Raw genomic sequence first — 16,588 nt, forward strand, 5'->3', positions numbered from 1 at the left:
CTGTATAAATATATATTAATAATGTACATAAATTAAGAAGAACGGATTAACCTGATTATCAATCCTCAATTTCAATGTCGATAGCGTCAGGGTTCTCTACGTCATTAGTGTCAATGGCTTCAGATTTTGATGGTTGTAGTGTCTCCGATGCAACAAATCCAATCGGGGAAGCAGTTTGCTTGTCGAGTCTTGACATTGAATTGTTATCACTAACTTTAGCAGCCAAATAGTTAGCGTCAGTATTGAATTGTGCTATAACAGATCGCTTGATTCGTAACATCTCCTTGTATGTATCTTCGGAGCCATGCATGACTTCAAACTGATCCCATTTAGACCAAAATTCTTCATTCGTCCTAGGATCGTTGAACTGACTCAAAAATCCATATAACACACGTACACGATCTATCTCGCCAAGTTTTTCTTCAATCTTAATAAATTCCTGTCCAATTATGTTGGCATCATGATCATTAAGATTGTCAATAGCCGTCTGGAATATGGGTCGGGTACCTGGCAAACCGAAATTCTCCGCCACTCTAGCAATATAATACCTATACGTTTCAAGTTTATCTTTGTTGTCGACAGCTTTGGTTGCTCTTTCATAAATCTTGATTGCATTGCTGACCAGTCCCCGTTCTTCTTCCAGTTTGCCGTATAATAAATATAGTGGTTTGCACAACTTAGAAGGACAATCTTCGAGTGCTTGCTCAAACAGATCACGCAGCCTCTCTATTCCCAACTTTCTCTTGATTGCCTTCTGTAAATAAATATTCCATATTTCGAATGAAATGGGGTAAGAAAACATTTCTATTCCTCTTTCATAAACCTTGAAAGCCTCTTCGAAATAATTATTCTCCTCTAACAGATTGGCATAGTTAACTATAGTCAATGTAGTTCCAATTTTAAGCTCAAAAATGCGATCGTATATGGGTTTTACTTCTTCTAATGTGCCAATACTTTCAACCAAATCGACGTAGAAGGACCACAATTTCATACTCTTATGGAGGCGTTCCTGTGGAGAAAGCGATTCATCGAAGTAATCTACTTTAGAATTCTTAGGTCCCTTCGTAGCAGTCTCCATAATTTTTATTGCCCCATCTAGATTCTCACTTCTCAGTTCCATTTCAGCCCATTCAATCCAAAGGTCGCAGAGTTCATTGACTGATTTATATGGAACTTTGGTAGCTTTGTCGAAGATTATACGGGCCGTGGACAGATCACCAGCTTTTTCGTACAGTTTAGCATAATTGGTCCATAACTGATATAATTTTCCGCTAGCCTTCTTCGGCACGATAGTCTCAATGGCCTTCTCGTATGTTTGCACAACTTGATCCATAGAACTTCCCCACAAACCAGCTCTTTTTTCCCACTCAACTACATTGTTTGGATTCTGCTCAAGTAGAACACTGTTAATCATAAATGGTCTCCTATCCATCAACTGCTCGAAGGATTCCATTAATCTGTCAAGATCACCTTGTTCTTCTTCGTCCATTAGTTTAGCTATCAGTGACTCTTCGAATTCACAATAACTATCAAATATTTGAGAAAAATCTCTCACAGTTTTCACATCCTCCAATCCTTGCTCGAATACGTCACGAGCTTTCTCAAAATTTCCATTGTTGATCCAATACGTAGCAAGTTGGACGCACAGTTTCCCTTTTTGATCGGGATATCTCTTTATACCACTTTTAATGACTCTCTCAACATAGAAGCTATCAGGCTTCCAGTTATCATGAGGTACTACCAGAATATCTGCCAGTTCTTCCCATAGTTGGTGCCGGCTCTTACCTTTGACTGAGACATAGTTCGGATTATTCAGGAGTTTCGTAAGCAATTGGGAAGCCTGCTCATAATATTCTAAATCTATGAGTTGTTCAATACAATTTTCCGTTTCGTCTGGGAAGAATAGTATATATCTTAGCCAGATATTCTTTGCTGTAGCTGAAGATATATGTGCATGTCTGTTTGCGAAATTGATATACAATGGCCATATCCTGTGATGTTGACTCAACGGCAATGCTCTGAGTGCATTGTCAAAGGTATGTCTAATATGGGTAATGCTATGCGGTTTCCATCGAAGCAGGTATTCTAAATAGTCTTGCCATAGCCTAGGCATTTTGTTTAAGAGTACGAGTGCTTTAACATACAACCTGTCAACCTTTTCTATTTCGCTCTTTAACTGTTCTCTTGAGAACTCATTTAATCCCTGCTGTGATAGAATCCATGCGTGAGATCGAGCGACATAGTCGACTCTGATGTCCAAATACATTTTCCAAAGTTTGTAGGATCGTTTGAAGAGGTCACAAGCTCGCTCAAACACGAAGATTCTTTTCGATATCGGCGCATCAGCCGTAAATTCTAGATACCGCAGCCATGGTCCCAGTTCTCCTGGCTGTTTGAGGATTTCTTGCTCATATAAAATGTCATCTTCTTGTATCAGAGACAATTCCGTAGACATTTTTTGTGAGTATAACAATTAGACCAAGCTCAAGCAGTACGGGAAATAGAAATATGCGAAGAGGATATATTTTAGTTCCTGACTGACAAATCGTTATAACGGATATTTAATTGCTGTGAGTGTTTTTGTCCCCAACTGCAAGTATATTCTGAACCAATCCATATCATCCAATTACCCAGAGTGTAAGATGATCTCAAGTATATATTGGATATTGGTAATTGTAGATAATAAAAATGATTCTACATTTCATTATTTTATTTACAACGGCTAACATGGTGTCAGTAGACATGAATTTCTTAAATAGTATTCATATTAATCACATAGCCTAAATAATTATTTTAAAATTCCGTTCTTCTCAATGATAGATAGTCTCTAGGTTAAACATTATATATATATATACCATCAAAGAAAAAATCAAGGCGGAAAGTTCAAACAGTTCTTGAGTCGAAGTAGTGATCTGCACTACCCCTGATTTCACTTGATTAGATAAGAGAAGGATCAGCGCCGCACTCGTGCCGTTCGCTGGTGGCTGGCGGTGTCCGACTCGATCGATAATACCCTTAGATAATCTCTGGCCAATTCAGTTCAATTGTATTGTTACTAGTAGCTGAATTCCGTAGTTAACAACAATGGGGAATAACTACTCTGAAGCTTTTATAAAAGCTATTTATGAGAATCCTACGGTGTACCATTGGTGCAATTACACCTCGGAATTCTTGACAGCCCGGGGGTTTCAGTATCTTCCTGAACGAGAGAATTGGGATGGAAAAATAAAACGAGGTGGAAGCTACTATACTACTCGGAATGGCTCATCAATTGTGGCTTTTAAGATTGGGTCGAAATGGAAATTGGGAGATAATGGTGTCGGCGTGATTGGTTGTCATATCGATGCCCTTACAGCTAAGATTAAGCCCATTTCCAAAAAGGCGTTTAAGCAAGGCTACCGTCAGCTGGGGGTGGCTCCATATTCTGGTGGTATGTCCAGCGTTTGGTGGGACCGAGATCTTAGTATTGGCGGAAGGGTGATTGTGAAATCACAAGATGGCTCGTTTTCGACTAAGCTCGCCCATGTTGAACATCCGATAGCGAGAATTCCTACTTTAGCGGAGCACTTTGGAAAACCTTCGGAGGGTCCGTTTAACAAGGAAACTCAAATGACACCAATTATTGGGCATGAGACCACTGACGAAGACAACGCTACTGACGAAGAAAAGAAGTCCCCGCTTTACGGGCGTCACGATATAAAATTACTCAGAGCTATTGCCCAAAATGTCGGCGTTAGTGTCAGTGAACTTTATCAGCTTGAACTCGAATTATTTGACTCCCAACCTGGCGCTCTGGGGGGTCTTGACAGAGAGTTTATGTTTTGTCCTCGGTTAGATGACAAGCTATGCTCTTTTGGTGCCATTCAGGCCCTCGTGGAGACTTCTGCTCCTTCTGATGCGATCAATTGTGTGGCATTGTTTGATAATGAAGAAATTGGATCGCTATTGAGACAGGGCGCTAAAGGTGGTCTTTTCCAGCATGCAATTCAACGCGTGTTTCAACAATTAGGTGATTTTGATGACGACTACTTGCGTCAAACATTTGCCAATTCATTCTTTATCTCATCTGATGTGACACATGCTGTCAATCCCAACTTCAGCGATTCTTATCTTGAAAATCACAAACCAAAGCTCAACACTGGTTTAGTAGTCAAGTTGGATCCCAATGGACATACAACTAGTGACGGAGTTTCTACGGCCTTTATAGAGGAAGTAGCACGAAGAACTGGTAACAAACTTCAATACTTCCATATTCGAAATGATGGCGTATCAGGCGGTACCATTGGACCTATGTTTTCATCTGCCACCGGAATCCGTTCCGTTGATGCGGGAATCCCTCAGCTGTCCATGCATTCTATCAGGGCAACTACTGGTTCGAGAGACCTGGAGCTTGGTGTAAAGATGTACAGTGGATTTTTCAACACTTGGACTTCCGTGGATGCAGACTTTCGTAAGGGTGACATTTAATCATTTAACATTAAACTCATCTTTAGTTGCGGACAGAAGTCACACCTTGGCTACTAGAAATATTTTATTAGAAAGCATTTCAATAATCAATAAATAATTAACTTCACATGAAGGTTATATACAGTTCAACAACGTTCTTTAGTATTACGTTTCCATCCACCTTTCCCTCCCAGTTAGATTAAGCTCATTAGCATTGTGAACGTCGTGTACAGGGGGTAACGCGTTGATTGGTTTCAGTCTGATTAATTTCATCCGAGGATAGATATTTGCTTTAACAAAACCTTGGCTAATCAGACTAACGGCAATGCTTTCGATAAATTGGTAGTCGTCAGTAACGGCACTTTGAGGAAAAAAGGACCCCATTGAAAGCCTAACAGCGATTTGCAAATTTGGGAAGGATACGAGTGATGCCGCTTTTTCATCATTATTAGCCAACTGTCTGCTTGTAATGACTAGCCGCCAGAGTATCATTCTATAGAGAATTATGACCGATCGAGATTGCAACAGTACTAATATTCGATGGTCATAGAAAAAAGCTTCGTTACTCTCCAAGTGAGTCATAAATTGCTGATAATTGGCTCTCTTTATACTGTGAATTAAGGGCCAGTAAATCGAGTCCAGGTTGTACGCCTGTAATAATTCGTATCGCGGAATTTTGCCTAAAAGTATCGCTGGGGCTAGAAGGTACAAAAGGATAAGACGCTTGTTAGGACTAGAACTATGGCAGTTTTTGAAAGACCATAGTAAATGGTTATAAGAATGAGACAATTGATTTTTGTTCAAATAAAATCGGCCTAGCCAGTATCGATATTCCACGCGCTGAGCCAAACTGTAGAGGGAGAATCTGATATTAGCAGTATGAATATTGGAAAAAACACTAGCACAGTTTGCTGGTTGATCTAACTTAAAGTACAACCTGCATAAAACAGTTGCAACGAATATGATTACAGTTTTCTTAGTCAATGGTTCACCAACCGATTTTTCTCCTCTGATTGAGTTGAAGATCTTAAGAAGCACACTGGCAAGGAATGAAGTTCGAATCATTTCAAATTGCGAATCCTGCGAATCTAAAGACAATGCCTGTGGTACAACGACCTTGGTAGTAATATAAACAGTCTCTTCAAGAATTGCTCCACGAACATTTGAGAATGCAGTCTGTAAGTCGGATAAGAACTGACCATAGGAATAAAATGATTCCACCATGTTTGAAGGGTCGACATCTCTACAAAAGAGCAAGTAGCTTTTCGTAAGCTCAACAAACCCAGGCCAATCACCATCGTAGATATCGACAGCATCGACTTTCTGATTGATATTAATTCCGTTATCTAGAATATCATTTTGGAGAGATGATACTTGAGGATTTTGAATATCAACGCTAAACAGTTCACCTAGCAAGCTGGACGATTCTTTGACTGGCGTTTCTATAAGCGATATTTCCTTGACCCGTGTTAGCCATAGATCAACTGACATTTCAAGCAATACCGAGTCAACGTATAACCAAACGTTGGATATCGAGACTATCCTCGAGGTAATCTATGAGGGGTGGTTTCGTACCACCCCTGAGGCGCGCGGCTCAGAAGTTGCATGTTGGTGAACCACAAGTTAAGAAGAATCCACCAACTAACCAGCACCCAAAGCTAGGGAAGAGATGGCAGAAATCAACGCCTCTCGGCGAATTCTTAAGCCCAATGGCAATGGAGAACCTGCAAGTTCTACTGGGTCGATCAAGGATGCTGTTAAATTACTCCGACAGCAGGCGGCCCCTGCCAAATCGCCCACGCCCCCAGTTCAAGCTCATCCTGAACCTGAAAAACTAAAAGTCGTTATACGTCTGCTTCCTCCTGAAATCAAAGAAAAGGCGGTGCTAGATTTGCTCTCTCCTTGGGTTAATATTAATACTTGCAATTACATATACTTTAGCGAGGGTCACGTTAGCAAAAAGGGCACCAAGGATCCTCTCCCTTCCACAGCGTATGCAGGGTTTAAAAATGCGGGCTTATTAAAAACATTTATTAGAGAATTTCGTACTCTGGATATTCAAGGTAAATTACCGGAACTGGGCCCTAATGTTGCTATTGAGTACGCGCCTTATCAGAAAGGCTTGAGGCCATCCAAACCAGATCCACTTGCGGGGACTCTTGAAGATGATCCGGTCTACAAATCATTTGTACAGCGACTGTCTGATCCAACAGTTGTTCAAGTTCCTCTAATTGCAGAAGAAGAGCGTTCTAAGAATGAATCAAAAAATAAGGGGAAGAATAAAGCAGTAGCCAAACCTTCTCCAGGTTCGCTTCCAAAGTCTGCGGACAAGAATAAGAAACGAGGAGAAAATTCTCAGAGCGTTGAAAACAGTCGGGAGGCAGTTAAATCTAAAACTAATTCTCTAACTCCTACTGAATTAGCAGCCCAGCTGACATCTGTGCCGTCAGCCGGACCCCAGTCGTCGAAGAAATCCTCTAGTGCTAAGGCTTCAACACAACCTATTGGAGAAATTGCTAATTCTGGTGAAAAGGGTAGTAAAGGATCAGGTGCATCTAGTGAATCCAAATCTAAACGTGGCAAAGCCAAGGGCCCAAAGAATGTCCTAACGCAAAATACTGCTGCTAAGGAGGAGACAGGCATCCCCACAGGTCCCAAATCTCAAGCAACAAAGAAAAAGGGTAAGGCGAAAGTCGTCAATGGTGACAGCGCACCCAAGGAGACAAGTTCACAAAACAAAAATGCTTCCTCTGATAACGTGGCACCTGCAGTTCCCACAGATCCTAAACAGAAAAGCGTTCGTAAACCTGCAAAGTCCAAAAAGCATTCTAATGCAGAAAATGTCAGTCCAGGACCAGCTGAACCAAGCTCATCAGCAAATGCTACTGGTGACAGCACTTCAACAACAAAACCCAAGAAAGCCCACCCGCCAAGAAGGCCGGCCAAATCAAAGCCAGCTGCTGACGGCGAAAGTCCTAAAGCTCGTCCTCCACCTCGCAAAAGAGATCAAAACTCACCAAAGCCCCAACCTCAATCTCAACCACAACCGTAATCTTGATTCTCATAGGGAAATTAGTTTCCAGCATTATTTATTAGCTTTCAAGAAACATTCACAAAAATCTTCACAAATGATGAGTCACAGTTATTGTTCTCGGAGTGCGGTTCAGTCGCCAAGCCCCCGAGCACCTCTTTCTTTGCTTAACCCTACTATTTAAGCTGCCCGTTGTATACCAAAGGTAGCTAACTGTAGTTGTTTCAGTCAGAAGCGATGTTCCTGCTGCTGCTAGAGTCATGTCCCCTGCAGATTTAGAGCTAAACCCAATACAGATTTTAAGTTTAGCCTGCATGCATATGCTTGCATCTCTCGGGTTACGTATATACAAAATATTCCATTTTTAAATCAACATAAGTACATATTTACTATAAACAGAGTAGTATCTAAAAAGCGGTCTCCTCACCAAGGTAGGTCAAAAACTTACCAGAATCTTCAGGCTTGAGAGCGTCAATGACCTTGAGTTGAGCACTGGCACTCTCATCAGGGGTAATGCCCAAAGTCTCAAAAAAGTCAGCAAATTGAGGAGCTTCAGCAACCACCTTGGCCTTAGCAGCCTCTCCCATATCAGACATAACAACACCGGGGTGAATAGAAATAACGGTGAAGTTATCCTCCTTGGCCTCGAAACTGATTTCCTTCATGGTGTAATTCAAAGCAGCCTTGGATTGACCATATGCGGAAGAACTGAGTCCAGCATATCCGGTGATTGAACCGGCAAGACTGGAAACAAAAACAATTTGACGGGTTTCATGAGCCTTGAGAAGGTCGTAGAAAGCCTGGTACAAACGAATAGGACCCAAGACATTAATAGTGTGGTGGTCCAACCAAGTGTGGTCAGGAGCATCCTTGACAGTAGTGAAAGAGATGGGGTCAGAAATAGCAGCATTGGCAATAAGAACGTCGACACCATCGGTAATCTTGGAAACTTGTTTAGCAAGCTCCTTGGCATCATCCTTACCAGCAGCATCATACTTGGCAACATGAACATTGGACTTCTCCTTAGCCAATGCTTGAAGCTCTTGAGCTTTCTCGGGCTGACGGGCAGTACCAATTACAACAGTGTTGGGACGTTCGGAAAGGAACTTGGTAAGGGAAAAGCCAATGCCTCTGTTGGCACCAGTGATAAGATAGACTTTGGATTCAGCGACCATTGTTAAAGATGTGTAAGATTCGGGTTTAAAACTAGTAATTGAGTGTTGATAAGTAAAAAGACAAGAATGTTTGTTCTAATAAAGAGATGAGAACAGTTTACTTTCAAAGGCTATTTATATTTTTCCTGATGGTCCTGCCATCTTGTCATCAAGGGTCTTAGCATATGTAAGCGTCGGCGTTAAGCGTTTCGAAGCTTTTCCTAAAGAGGGAAATTCCTTACATAAGTTCATAGCTAAGCTATCACCACGGATATACTAAACATCTCAGTAGTGCACTTCGTTAATCCTCTACGCATTTGATAACAAGATCGACGCCACGCTACCGTTTTAATGCATTGATTTGAAAGCAAGATCGTTCACGGATAAAAATTAGATTAAGCATCCGTACCGATGAGCAGCAAACTTCCATGTACCTAGGTTTCATCATAAACCCGGGGAAGATATGAAGTGGCAAAAAAATGTACCTAAAGATGGGCGAATTGAAAGTTGGGGCGATGGATAGGCTTTACCTTACTAATCTGCTGGTTAGTAATCCAACCCGATAAGTTGCATGGATCAGCAGCTAGGTCAAATAGCCCCCGGTTTTCAGGTTGGACCCTGGGTACGACAATAAATACAAGGACTTTATTGTCTTCGATGGTATTCCCTGCATTTTAACGACTTTATAACGGCTTGAATGACTGTGTCGTCAAAATATCAGTATTACATTTTTAAATAAAAGAAATATTCAGATTCTACAAATGAAATTGGCACGAAGGCACGGCATTGAGTGTTGCATAGCTGTTAAATTCTAAACGTTTTTAAGAAGCATACGGAAATTCATTCACCAATTCTCTACCGAGCTTTCCAGAAATATCAATTCTATGCCATAACTTTACTCTATATATATCTTTCTCTAGTACAACATCTGGTTGGCAGTATGCGGCGTATAGGTCAATGAGGCGCATGCGGCGTACCCTCTGCCGCACAGAGCTGTATCACAACAAACGTAGCTAACGGTGTCGGCCAGATGCATCCCACAGAGTAAGAAAGAGAGTCTGAGAAATCAGCATCAACAAGCCAGAAGAGCATAGAAGGCGGAATTAAACAGTAGTGTTTGCAACACTTTTGCATTTTGTTTTGACCTTTGGAACCAAAAATCGCATCTGATTCCCATTGTCCCATTCAAATCAATTGTTAACATTGAAATTCACTAGACATCTTAGCAGTTCGACTTAGCAGCATAATCATACCCCCAACATGCCAGAACGAGGACCCGATACCTGGTTGGCAGAACTGATCAAATGTCGGCATTTGCCTGAAAATGACATGAAACAGCTGTGTGAAATGGTAAAAGAGCTGTTAATGGAAGGTAGGTAATCTTGAGAGTTATGGTAACTTATCATGAGCTTTTTCGGGTCGAGGGTCATGCCGCAATTTTCGAAGATTTTTAGTGGAACTTTTGCTTATAAGTCGAAAGTTACTTAGGTTCTTGTGCTTGAGAGTAATCCACTATATCTTCCAGCTATTTTACCAAACTTCTCTCTACATAGCATATGATGGAGACATTCAGAATACAGCTACTGTGATCGATCTCCTAATGTTCGATTCGAGAGCAGCGAGAAAAACTGTGATATCTGAGTCAGAACTCCAGCTGCTCGACAAGCAAATGTTCCCTTCCCCATATTTTCTTCAAGAGAGAGGACTAACAAGTTTAGAATCAAATATCCAGCCAGTGCAGTCGCCAGTGACGGTGTGTGGAGATATTCACGGACAATTTCATGATCTCTTAGAGCTATTTCGAGTCAGTGGAGGACTCCCCGACGACGTTAACTATATATTTTTGGGCGATTTTGTTGACAGAGGATACTTCTCATTGGAAACGTTTACATTGTTAATGTGTCTAAAGGCATTATATCCCAACAGGTTAACGCTTGTTCGTGGAAACCACGAGAGTCGACAGATCACACAGGTGTACGGATTTTATGAAGAATGTTTGTCAAAGTACGGCAGTACAACTGTATGGAAGTACTGTTGTCAAGTGTTTGATTTCCTGACATTGGCCGCCATCATTGACGGCCGCATCTTATGTGTTCACGGCGGACTAAGTCCGGAAATTCGCATGCTCGATCAGATCCGAGTGTTATCACGAGCCCAGGAGATTCCCCACGAAGGTGGATTCTGCGATCTTGTATGGAGTGATCCAGACGATGTTGAAACATGGGCAGTTTCACCCCGTGGAGCCGGCTGGATTTTTGGCGCCAATGTGGCCAGGGAGTTCAACCACGTCAATGGACTGAACCTGATAGCACGGGCCCACCAGCTTGTAATGGAAGGATTTAAATACCATTTTAAAGACAAGGATGTTGTCACCGTGTGGTCGGCACCCAACTACTGCTACCGTTGCGGCAATGTTGCCAGTGTTATGAAAGTGGAGGACGACCTGGTACCCAAATTTACGATATTTAACGCTGTTCCTGATGATGCCATAAAAATGAGGTTGGCGCCCCAGAAAACCCAACGAAGCGAATATTTCCTTTGATGTAATTACATGACATAATACTAATATTAACACATAGAACTAGCGGACCTGGTGACCGCGAAGATGCCTCCGGCGGCTGGGGCGGAGCCCCAGACCCCGTAGCTCCTGCTTCGCAGGAGTTTCTCCGGGAGGAGTTGGTGTTCCTGGTGGCCTGAATAGCGGAATATGCTCATTAAATGATATATAAATGATCTGGTTATTCTCTGGTAACCTGGAACCCAAATTCCAGGAAGGCCAGCCGCTGCCTCGACTCGAGCGAAGCGAGAGGAGCCACGGGGTCTGGGGCGGAGCCCCAGCCGCCGGAGGCAACTGACGGGACAGGGAGCAACAATTGAATAAAGTTTGGAGAATATTTCCTTGCGAATACCCTGCTTGCCAGCATGCATTCCTGCCAGCTGCAATGGGCAGTAACGCCGCCTCCCTATTCTTAATCGTCGTGCATGTACTCACATGGTAGCATTTGTTTGTTTTGACATTGACATTAGACAGTGGAGTCGGGGGCTTGAAATATATAAGATTTAGATTTTATTGGAGCCTGAGCACTTCATATTTATCTGCCAGGAGTAATTTTCAGAATTGGTTAATAAAGGCGAGGAATTTGCTGTTACGAGTACTATCAATTACCGACGACTAGGAACAGACTCAAACCCGCTTCTCCAGTCGCGAACTGAGCTTTCTTTGCATTCTCTTTACCTATTTATTTATTTGGTGGGTTATCGAGTAACCGAGACACAGACAGGCGATTCATATTCGCATATCACAGTATCATACACACTACAAGTTTCACAGATACTCGCAATGGGTTCCGCATTTTCACCACTACAGTGGTTCCGCAGCATTTATTCATATCTTCTTTCGCTGTTCTGGGCCACAGAGGTATGTAACAGAAAATCTGTCTGCTCGATTCCTTTGGATATTCAATTCTCGTACTGGACTTCAGCGAGATTGCGAAGATATTTCGAGCAGTTCAAACAGCAGGGGCCTGTCGGATCATACTAACTGTTCACAGCTTGACATCACGCTCTTAGGACTTCAGAATGCGGGCAAGACGTCCTTATTGAAGGTTCTAGTAGTAAGTACCACGTATTCCACTGCCCATTGTCATTTTCTAACAAGTTCTAGGGAGAAGACTTCACGGCAGAGTATGTTATGGTGGGAGGTACAAAGCCTCTGGCGACTGGGGCTCCGCCCCAGAGCCCGTGGTGCTCCGCTGAGCGGGGCGTCTTTCTTGGACCGTTGACTGGCTGGTAGAAACTAACAATAGCAGCTCGATTCCTACAGTCGGTTTTGCAATGAAAAGAATTAAAGTTGGCAGCGTGACATTAAAATGGTGAGTATGCATGGCCAATCTGATGAGAATGATAGAACTAACCTGAGAATAGTTGGGATCTAGGTGGACAGCCACGGTTCAGATCTATGTGGGAGCGTTATTGCAAAGGCGTCAGTGCCATTATGTAAGTATATCAGCTATACCCCCTGTTTCGACTCGAGCGTAGCGAGAGAAGCAACGGGGTCTGGGGCGGAGCCCCAGCCGCCGGAACCATGGTCCCCAAAAGAAAGAATTCTAACAGAGATCAAGATTCGTGCTAGATGCTGCTGATGAGTCCACTTTAGAATCTGCACAAACAGAATTACATAGTTTGGTATCTCGAGAGTCATTGGAAGGCATTCCGCTTCTTGTGCTAGGTAATAAGAATGATCTGCCTGAGGCACTTACCGTGGATCAGGTCATTGATAGGCTGGATTTGAAAGCTATCAAAGACCGACAGGTGTCTTGTTATTCGATATCAGTTAAGGAAGCCAATAATTTGAACTCTGTGCTAAGCTGGCTTATTGCAAAGTCAAAATAGTAGCACACCGATGCACATTTTACACATCTCATCCATTAAAGTTCAATCTCATTGGCCTGACACGAACAATTATATCATTTGCAGGCTATCACTATTGATCTATATCTATAATTTATGACTAACGAATAAACATTTGCATTAATTGAGCGTGAACAGCCATTGAGCTACTGCTGAACGAATTACAGTCGCGAATGTAGTGGACTCTTGCCCTGCTTGAGACCCCAGAATATCTGTTCGAAGTTGGTCTTGACAAACTGCTTTCGCTGTGCCGGCGAGAAAGAGGCTCTGGCATATGTCTGACGCTCGATTGCTAGTCCGCGTTGATATCTCCGGAGGACAAATCCTTTCATAGCCTCAAAAGTCTCTACTGGTTGCTCAAAGGGCACCAGGTGTCCTGTATTAGGTATATCGACGAGAGTGGCGAATCGTAAAGCTGCTCGAATGGCATCTGATCCCTCTTTGTAGCCTTGGGTGGGGAATATGTGCAAAACCTCACAATCAAGAGATCCCAAAACTTTAAGACTATCGCGATATACAGTTTGACCACTGATATACACTGATACTTGAGACCAGCGGGGTGTCTTCATGATCACTGATCCATCTTCTTGTTGTACAAATGATGCATCAATATAATCTTTTTGGCATCGAGGATGGAACTTGGCAGATAGTCCTATTTTTGTCATATAGTGATAGTATTCGTCATAATTTTTAAAAGTGTCAAGCGCCCTCGTATCGTACAGCTTACTGAACTTCTTTCCAAGTATTTTTGCACTTTTTACAGGGTCTATTTCTTCTCTATATCCCTGCGGATCTATAGTAACGACTGAATCATATAGACCAGGTTCATAAAAAGCAGACCACAGGCCCTGCATACCGCCCATAGAATGACCAATAAGAATCGTAGTGCCAATTAGTTTTTCTTCTTTGACGACAGCGTTAATATCTCGAGACGCATCTTCCCAGCTGTTTTCGAAACTGATGCTCTCAGTATTGGCTAAGTATGAATCACCATGAGCTACATAGTCAATTGCAAGGACCTTGCCTAATTTAGGACCGAGGTCTGGATCATTGAAAAAAAGTTCAATCGTATAATTCCAGAGCTCTTTACACATCTGGGCTCCATGGCAAAAAACTAGATTCAGGGCTTCTTCAGGTCGGATGTTTCCTGAGTTCTTAAATAGAGTGAACACATTATAAGCTATCTTCAATCTAGCATCTGGATATAACACAGCTCGTGAGTGGCCCCGTGGATAATTAGCTTCAGTGATCTTAGGGCTTATCTTGATCCCATTTCCAATGGTGAGTGTCAGGTTGTGTTCATCGACCATTCTGTGATATTAATTGTTGAATTGTATACAGCTGGATAAAGTTTTAGGTCTCCGAATGGATATAAATACCTCGATGTGGGGTTTCGGGGCTAGGCGTACAGGAGATCCTTGGAACGGTTAGATTAAAGCCGATTCTACCGATAGAGAGCTATCTTAATAAGAGAGTTAGTAAGCTGTCGAACATAAGTCTTTATCTCCTAAGTTGACTTTGTAAGTATCGTATAGTTATGCGTAGAACCCCCCTCATGAACATGGGGGTTTCCTATTGACGTTCACAAAAGTCGAATCTCAATTGCCGAGAGGGTCGGCTGATATCATTGCCGCCTATATGCAGAAGCGACCAACCGTGATCTACTGATAAGATAAGAAGCCCAACGTCCCTAACAGGACGGGTGTTTTTTTCATCACATAAAATGTAGGTCAAATAATCTACAGGGATTGTCGGAACATAAGTATTTAGTTACATAAATAAAATAGTCATATCTTGAAAGTCATATGCAGTAATGGACGTATCATCCTACTCCAGTTCTGCTACTCCGTCGTCCCATAGTACAATACGATCCAATTCTTGAAGATACTGAGTGGGTTCAAGAGAGTTACTGAGTGAGAGGATTCCATTAATATCTGGGAATTGTGGGAAAGAGAACGAAAGTTTTGCCTCGTCTTCAAAGGCTGCTGAACGCACGTTAAGTGCTGTATGTGAATCGCGAGCAGCTTCAAGACGATCCATAAACTGTTTGGCCAAATTGTCCTGTGATGTCTGGTCCGTTGGCCATCTTTTAGATCCTTCTTTGAGAGCTGACAACAAACTGTCAAATTCGCCCTTGAGTGGACTGTCGAAAAATTCAGAGTGCGCAAGTAGTGCTCTGGCAGCAATAAATATACATAAACAAAATTGAGGTGCGACGATGTTTTCTGTGTAGTACAAGAACTTTTTAGCAATTGTAGCAATCTCTGAAGCTGCAGTTAGACAAGTCTCAGATGCAATTGAGCTTAGTATCTGGATGCGTTCATCAGGTGTAGCATATGCCAGGTTCTGATGTAACAAAATGACACTGGCGTTATGAGTGACATGAGCAAGAGTCAAATTCTGATCCATCCACCCATTTGAATGAACACGAGACACTTGCCACTTTTCTGGAAGTGAAGCTTTCCATCTCACTAGCATGCTATCAAGTTCTTGAAATACATTGAACCACCGACTAAACCCATCGTCACTGGATGAAAAATCCACAGACTCTCGTCGTAGAAAGTTAACTATTCGATCCAAGAATTCTGTAGCCTCAACTAGATATGCATAACCACCCAATGCATTCATATCGTCTACTGGATTTAGTGAATTTTGTGAAATATTAAAGTAGGGTGTCTTTCCATCGTACTCGTCTCGCCATAATGTACCTTCAACCGGCAATCGGCGCTTTACATCTGAGCTTGTTAGACTCGTATTCCAACCGGTTGCAGCAGAACAAAATCTATCCATGAGAAATATACTCCAAAATATTCGTCTCCTCGTCTCTGTCTCTGTCCAGTTAATTGGTGCTGTCAAAAAGCCCACTCTATTTAGTAATTTGTTGGTAGCCTTGTCTTCTTCCTCAACAGACAAGCCAAGCTGTTCTACAATCCGAGTAGCACTGGCAACAACAGACCAACTTCGTGGACCCTGGCCACTATTTAAAGTGTCAAATGCCAAAACGACACTTGCCTGAAGTGTCTCAACCGAAAATCTGTCAATGCATGTGAGCAACACAGAGTCTCGGCATCGCTTGTAATAAAATGATTTTAGATCTGGATCTAAAGATGAGAATCTTACTGTTGTAGCTGTCACTGCCTGAAGAATTACAGATGCTGGACGCCGGTCTGGATCATTGGAGTTTATGGCGTCTTTAAACGTTGGTTCGTGCAATATTGGTATCCATGGATGAATGATCTCAAAATATAGGTTACAAATGGTTCGCAAAATATCAAACGGAGGCAATATTGAAGATCCTGGATGACTTGCCGCATAACTTGTAGTGCTCAATTTGCGCTTTTTATTATTATTTCCAAAGCCAATGCTATTACCATTACCATTGACAGACCCTAACTCGGCTGTATCCGCTTCAGAAACAAGCTCATTCTTAATATCGTCCAGAGACTTTTCTAATGATCCCCCTTCTTTTGTACCGCTTTTCACCAGATGTTTTGATATCAGCAGTGACTGGCCCAATACTATTGATTCCAGTTTTTGCATCCGGTTA

At 42.2% G+C, this 16,588-nt stretch overlaps 8 protein-coding genes across 8 annotated transcripts; 3 read left to right on the top strand and 5 right to left on the bottom strand.

The window, feature by feature from the left end:
• Positions 1–58: 58 nt before the first annotated feature.
• Positions 59–2,455, bottom strand: SYF1 (Syf1p; the record flags this gene model as incomplete). Its single annotated transcript, XM_018879067.1, has 1 exon — positions 59–2,455. One exon carries the CDS (start codon positions 2,453–2,455, stop codon positions 59–61), a length of 2,397 nt encoding a protein of 798 aa, XP_018737019.1.
• Positions 2,456–3,084: 629 nt separating this feature from the next.
• Positions 3,085–4,467, top strand: APE1 (Ape1p; the record flags this gene model as incomplete). The annotated part of the gene is made up of 1 exon (XM_018879069.1): positions 3,085–4,467. One exon carries the CDS (start codon positions 3,085–3,087, stop codon positions 4,465–4,467), a length of 1,383 nt encoding a protein of 460 aa, XP_018737020.1.
• Positions 4,468–4,611: 144 nt separating this feature from the next.
• On the bottom strand, positions 4,612–5,937 carry THP1 (Thp1p; the record flags this gene model as incomplete). The annotated part of the gene is made up of 1 exon (XM_018879070.1): positions 4,612–5,937. One exon carries the CDS (start codon positions 5,935–5,937, stop codon positions 4,612–4,614), a length of 1,326 nt encoding a protein of 441 aa, XP_018737021.1.
• A 178-nt stretch (positions 5,938–6,115) lies between these two features.
• Positions 6,116–7,498, top strand: AWJ20_2142 (uncharacterized protein; the record flags this gene model as incomplete). The annotated part of the gene is made up of 1 exon (XM_018879071.1): positions 6,116–7,498. The coding sequence occupies one exon, from the start codon at positions 6,116–6,118 to the stop codon at positions 7,496–7,498; it is 1,383 nt and encodes a 460-aa protein (XP_018737022.1).
• A 386-nt stretch (positions 7,499–7,884) lies between these two features.
• AWJ20_2143 (uncharacterized protein) lies at positions 7,885–8,652 on the bottom strand (the record flags this gene model as incomplete). Its single annotated transcript, XM_018879072.1, has 1 exon — positions 7,885–8,652. One exon carries the CDS (start codon positions 8,650–8,652, stop codon positions 7,885–7,887), a length of 768 nt encoding a protein of 255 aa, XP_018737023.1.
• A 1,579-nt stretch (positions 8,653–10,231) lies between these two features.
• Positions 10,232–11,173, top strand: SIT4 (type 2A-related serine/threonine-protein phosphatase SIT4; the record flags this gene model as incomplete). The annotated part of the gene is made up of 1 exon (XM_018879073.1): positions 10,232–11,173. The coding sequence occupies one exon, from the start codon at positions 10,232–10,234 to the stop codon at positions 11,171–11,173; it is 942 nt and encodes a 313-aa protein (XP_018737024.1).
• A 2,029-nt stretch (positions 11,174–13,202) lies between these two features.
• On the bottom strand, positions 13,203–14,351 carry LPX1 (Lpx1p; the record flags this gene model as incomplete). Its single annotated transcript, XM_018879074.1, has 1 exon — positions 13,203–14,351. The coding sequence occupies one exon, from the start codon at positions 14,349–14,351 to the stop codon at positions 13,203–13,205; it is 1,149 nt and encodes a 382-aa protein (XP_018737025.1).
• A 517-nt stretch (positions 14,352–14,868) lies between these two features.
• Positions 14,869–15,831, bottom strand: AWJ20_2146 (uncharacterized protein; the record flags this gene model as incomplete). The annotated part of the gene is made up of 1 exon (XM_018879075.1): positions 14,869–15,831. The coding sequence occupies one exon, from the start codon at positions 15,829–15,831 to the stop codon at positions 14,869–14,871; it is 963 nt and encodes a 320-aa protein (XP_018737026.1).
• Between the last annotated feature and the right edge of the window lie 757 nt (positions 15,832–16,588).

The sequence above is a fragment of the Sugiyamaella lignohabitans genome, chromosome B (assembly GCF_001640025.1).
Source record: "Sugiyamaella lignohabitans strain CBS 10342 chromosome B, complete sequence".
Classification (NCBI taxonomy): Eukaryota; Fungi; Ascomycota; class Dipodascomycetes; order Dipodascales; family Trichomonascaceae; genus Sugiyamaella; species Sugiyamaella lignohabitans.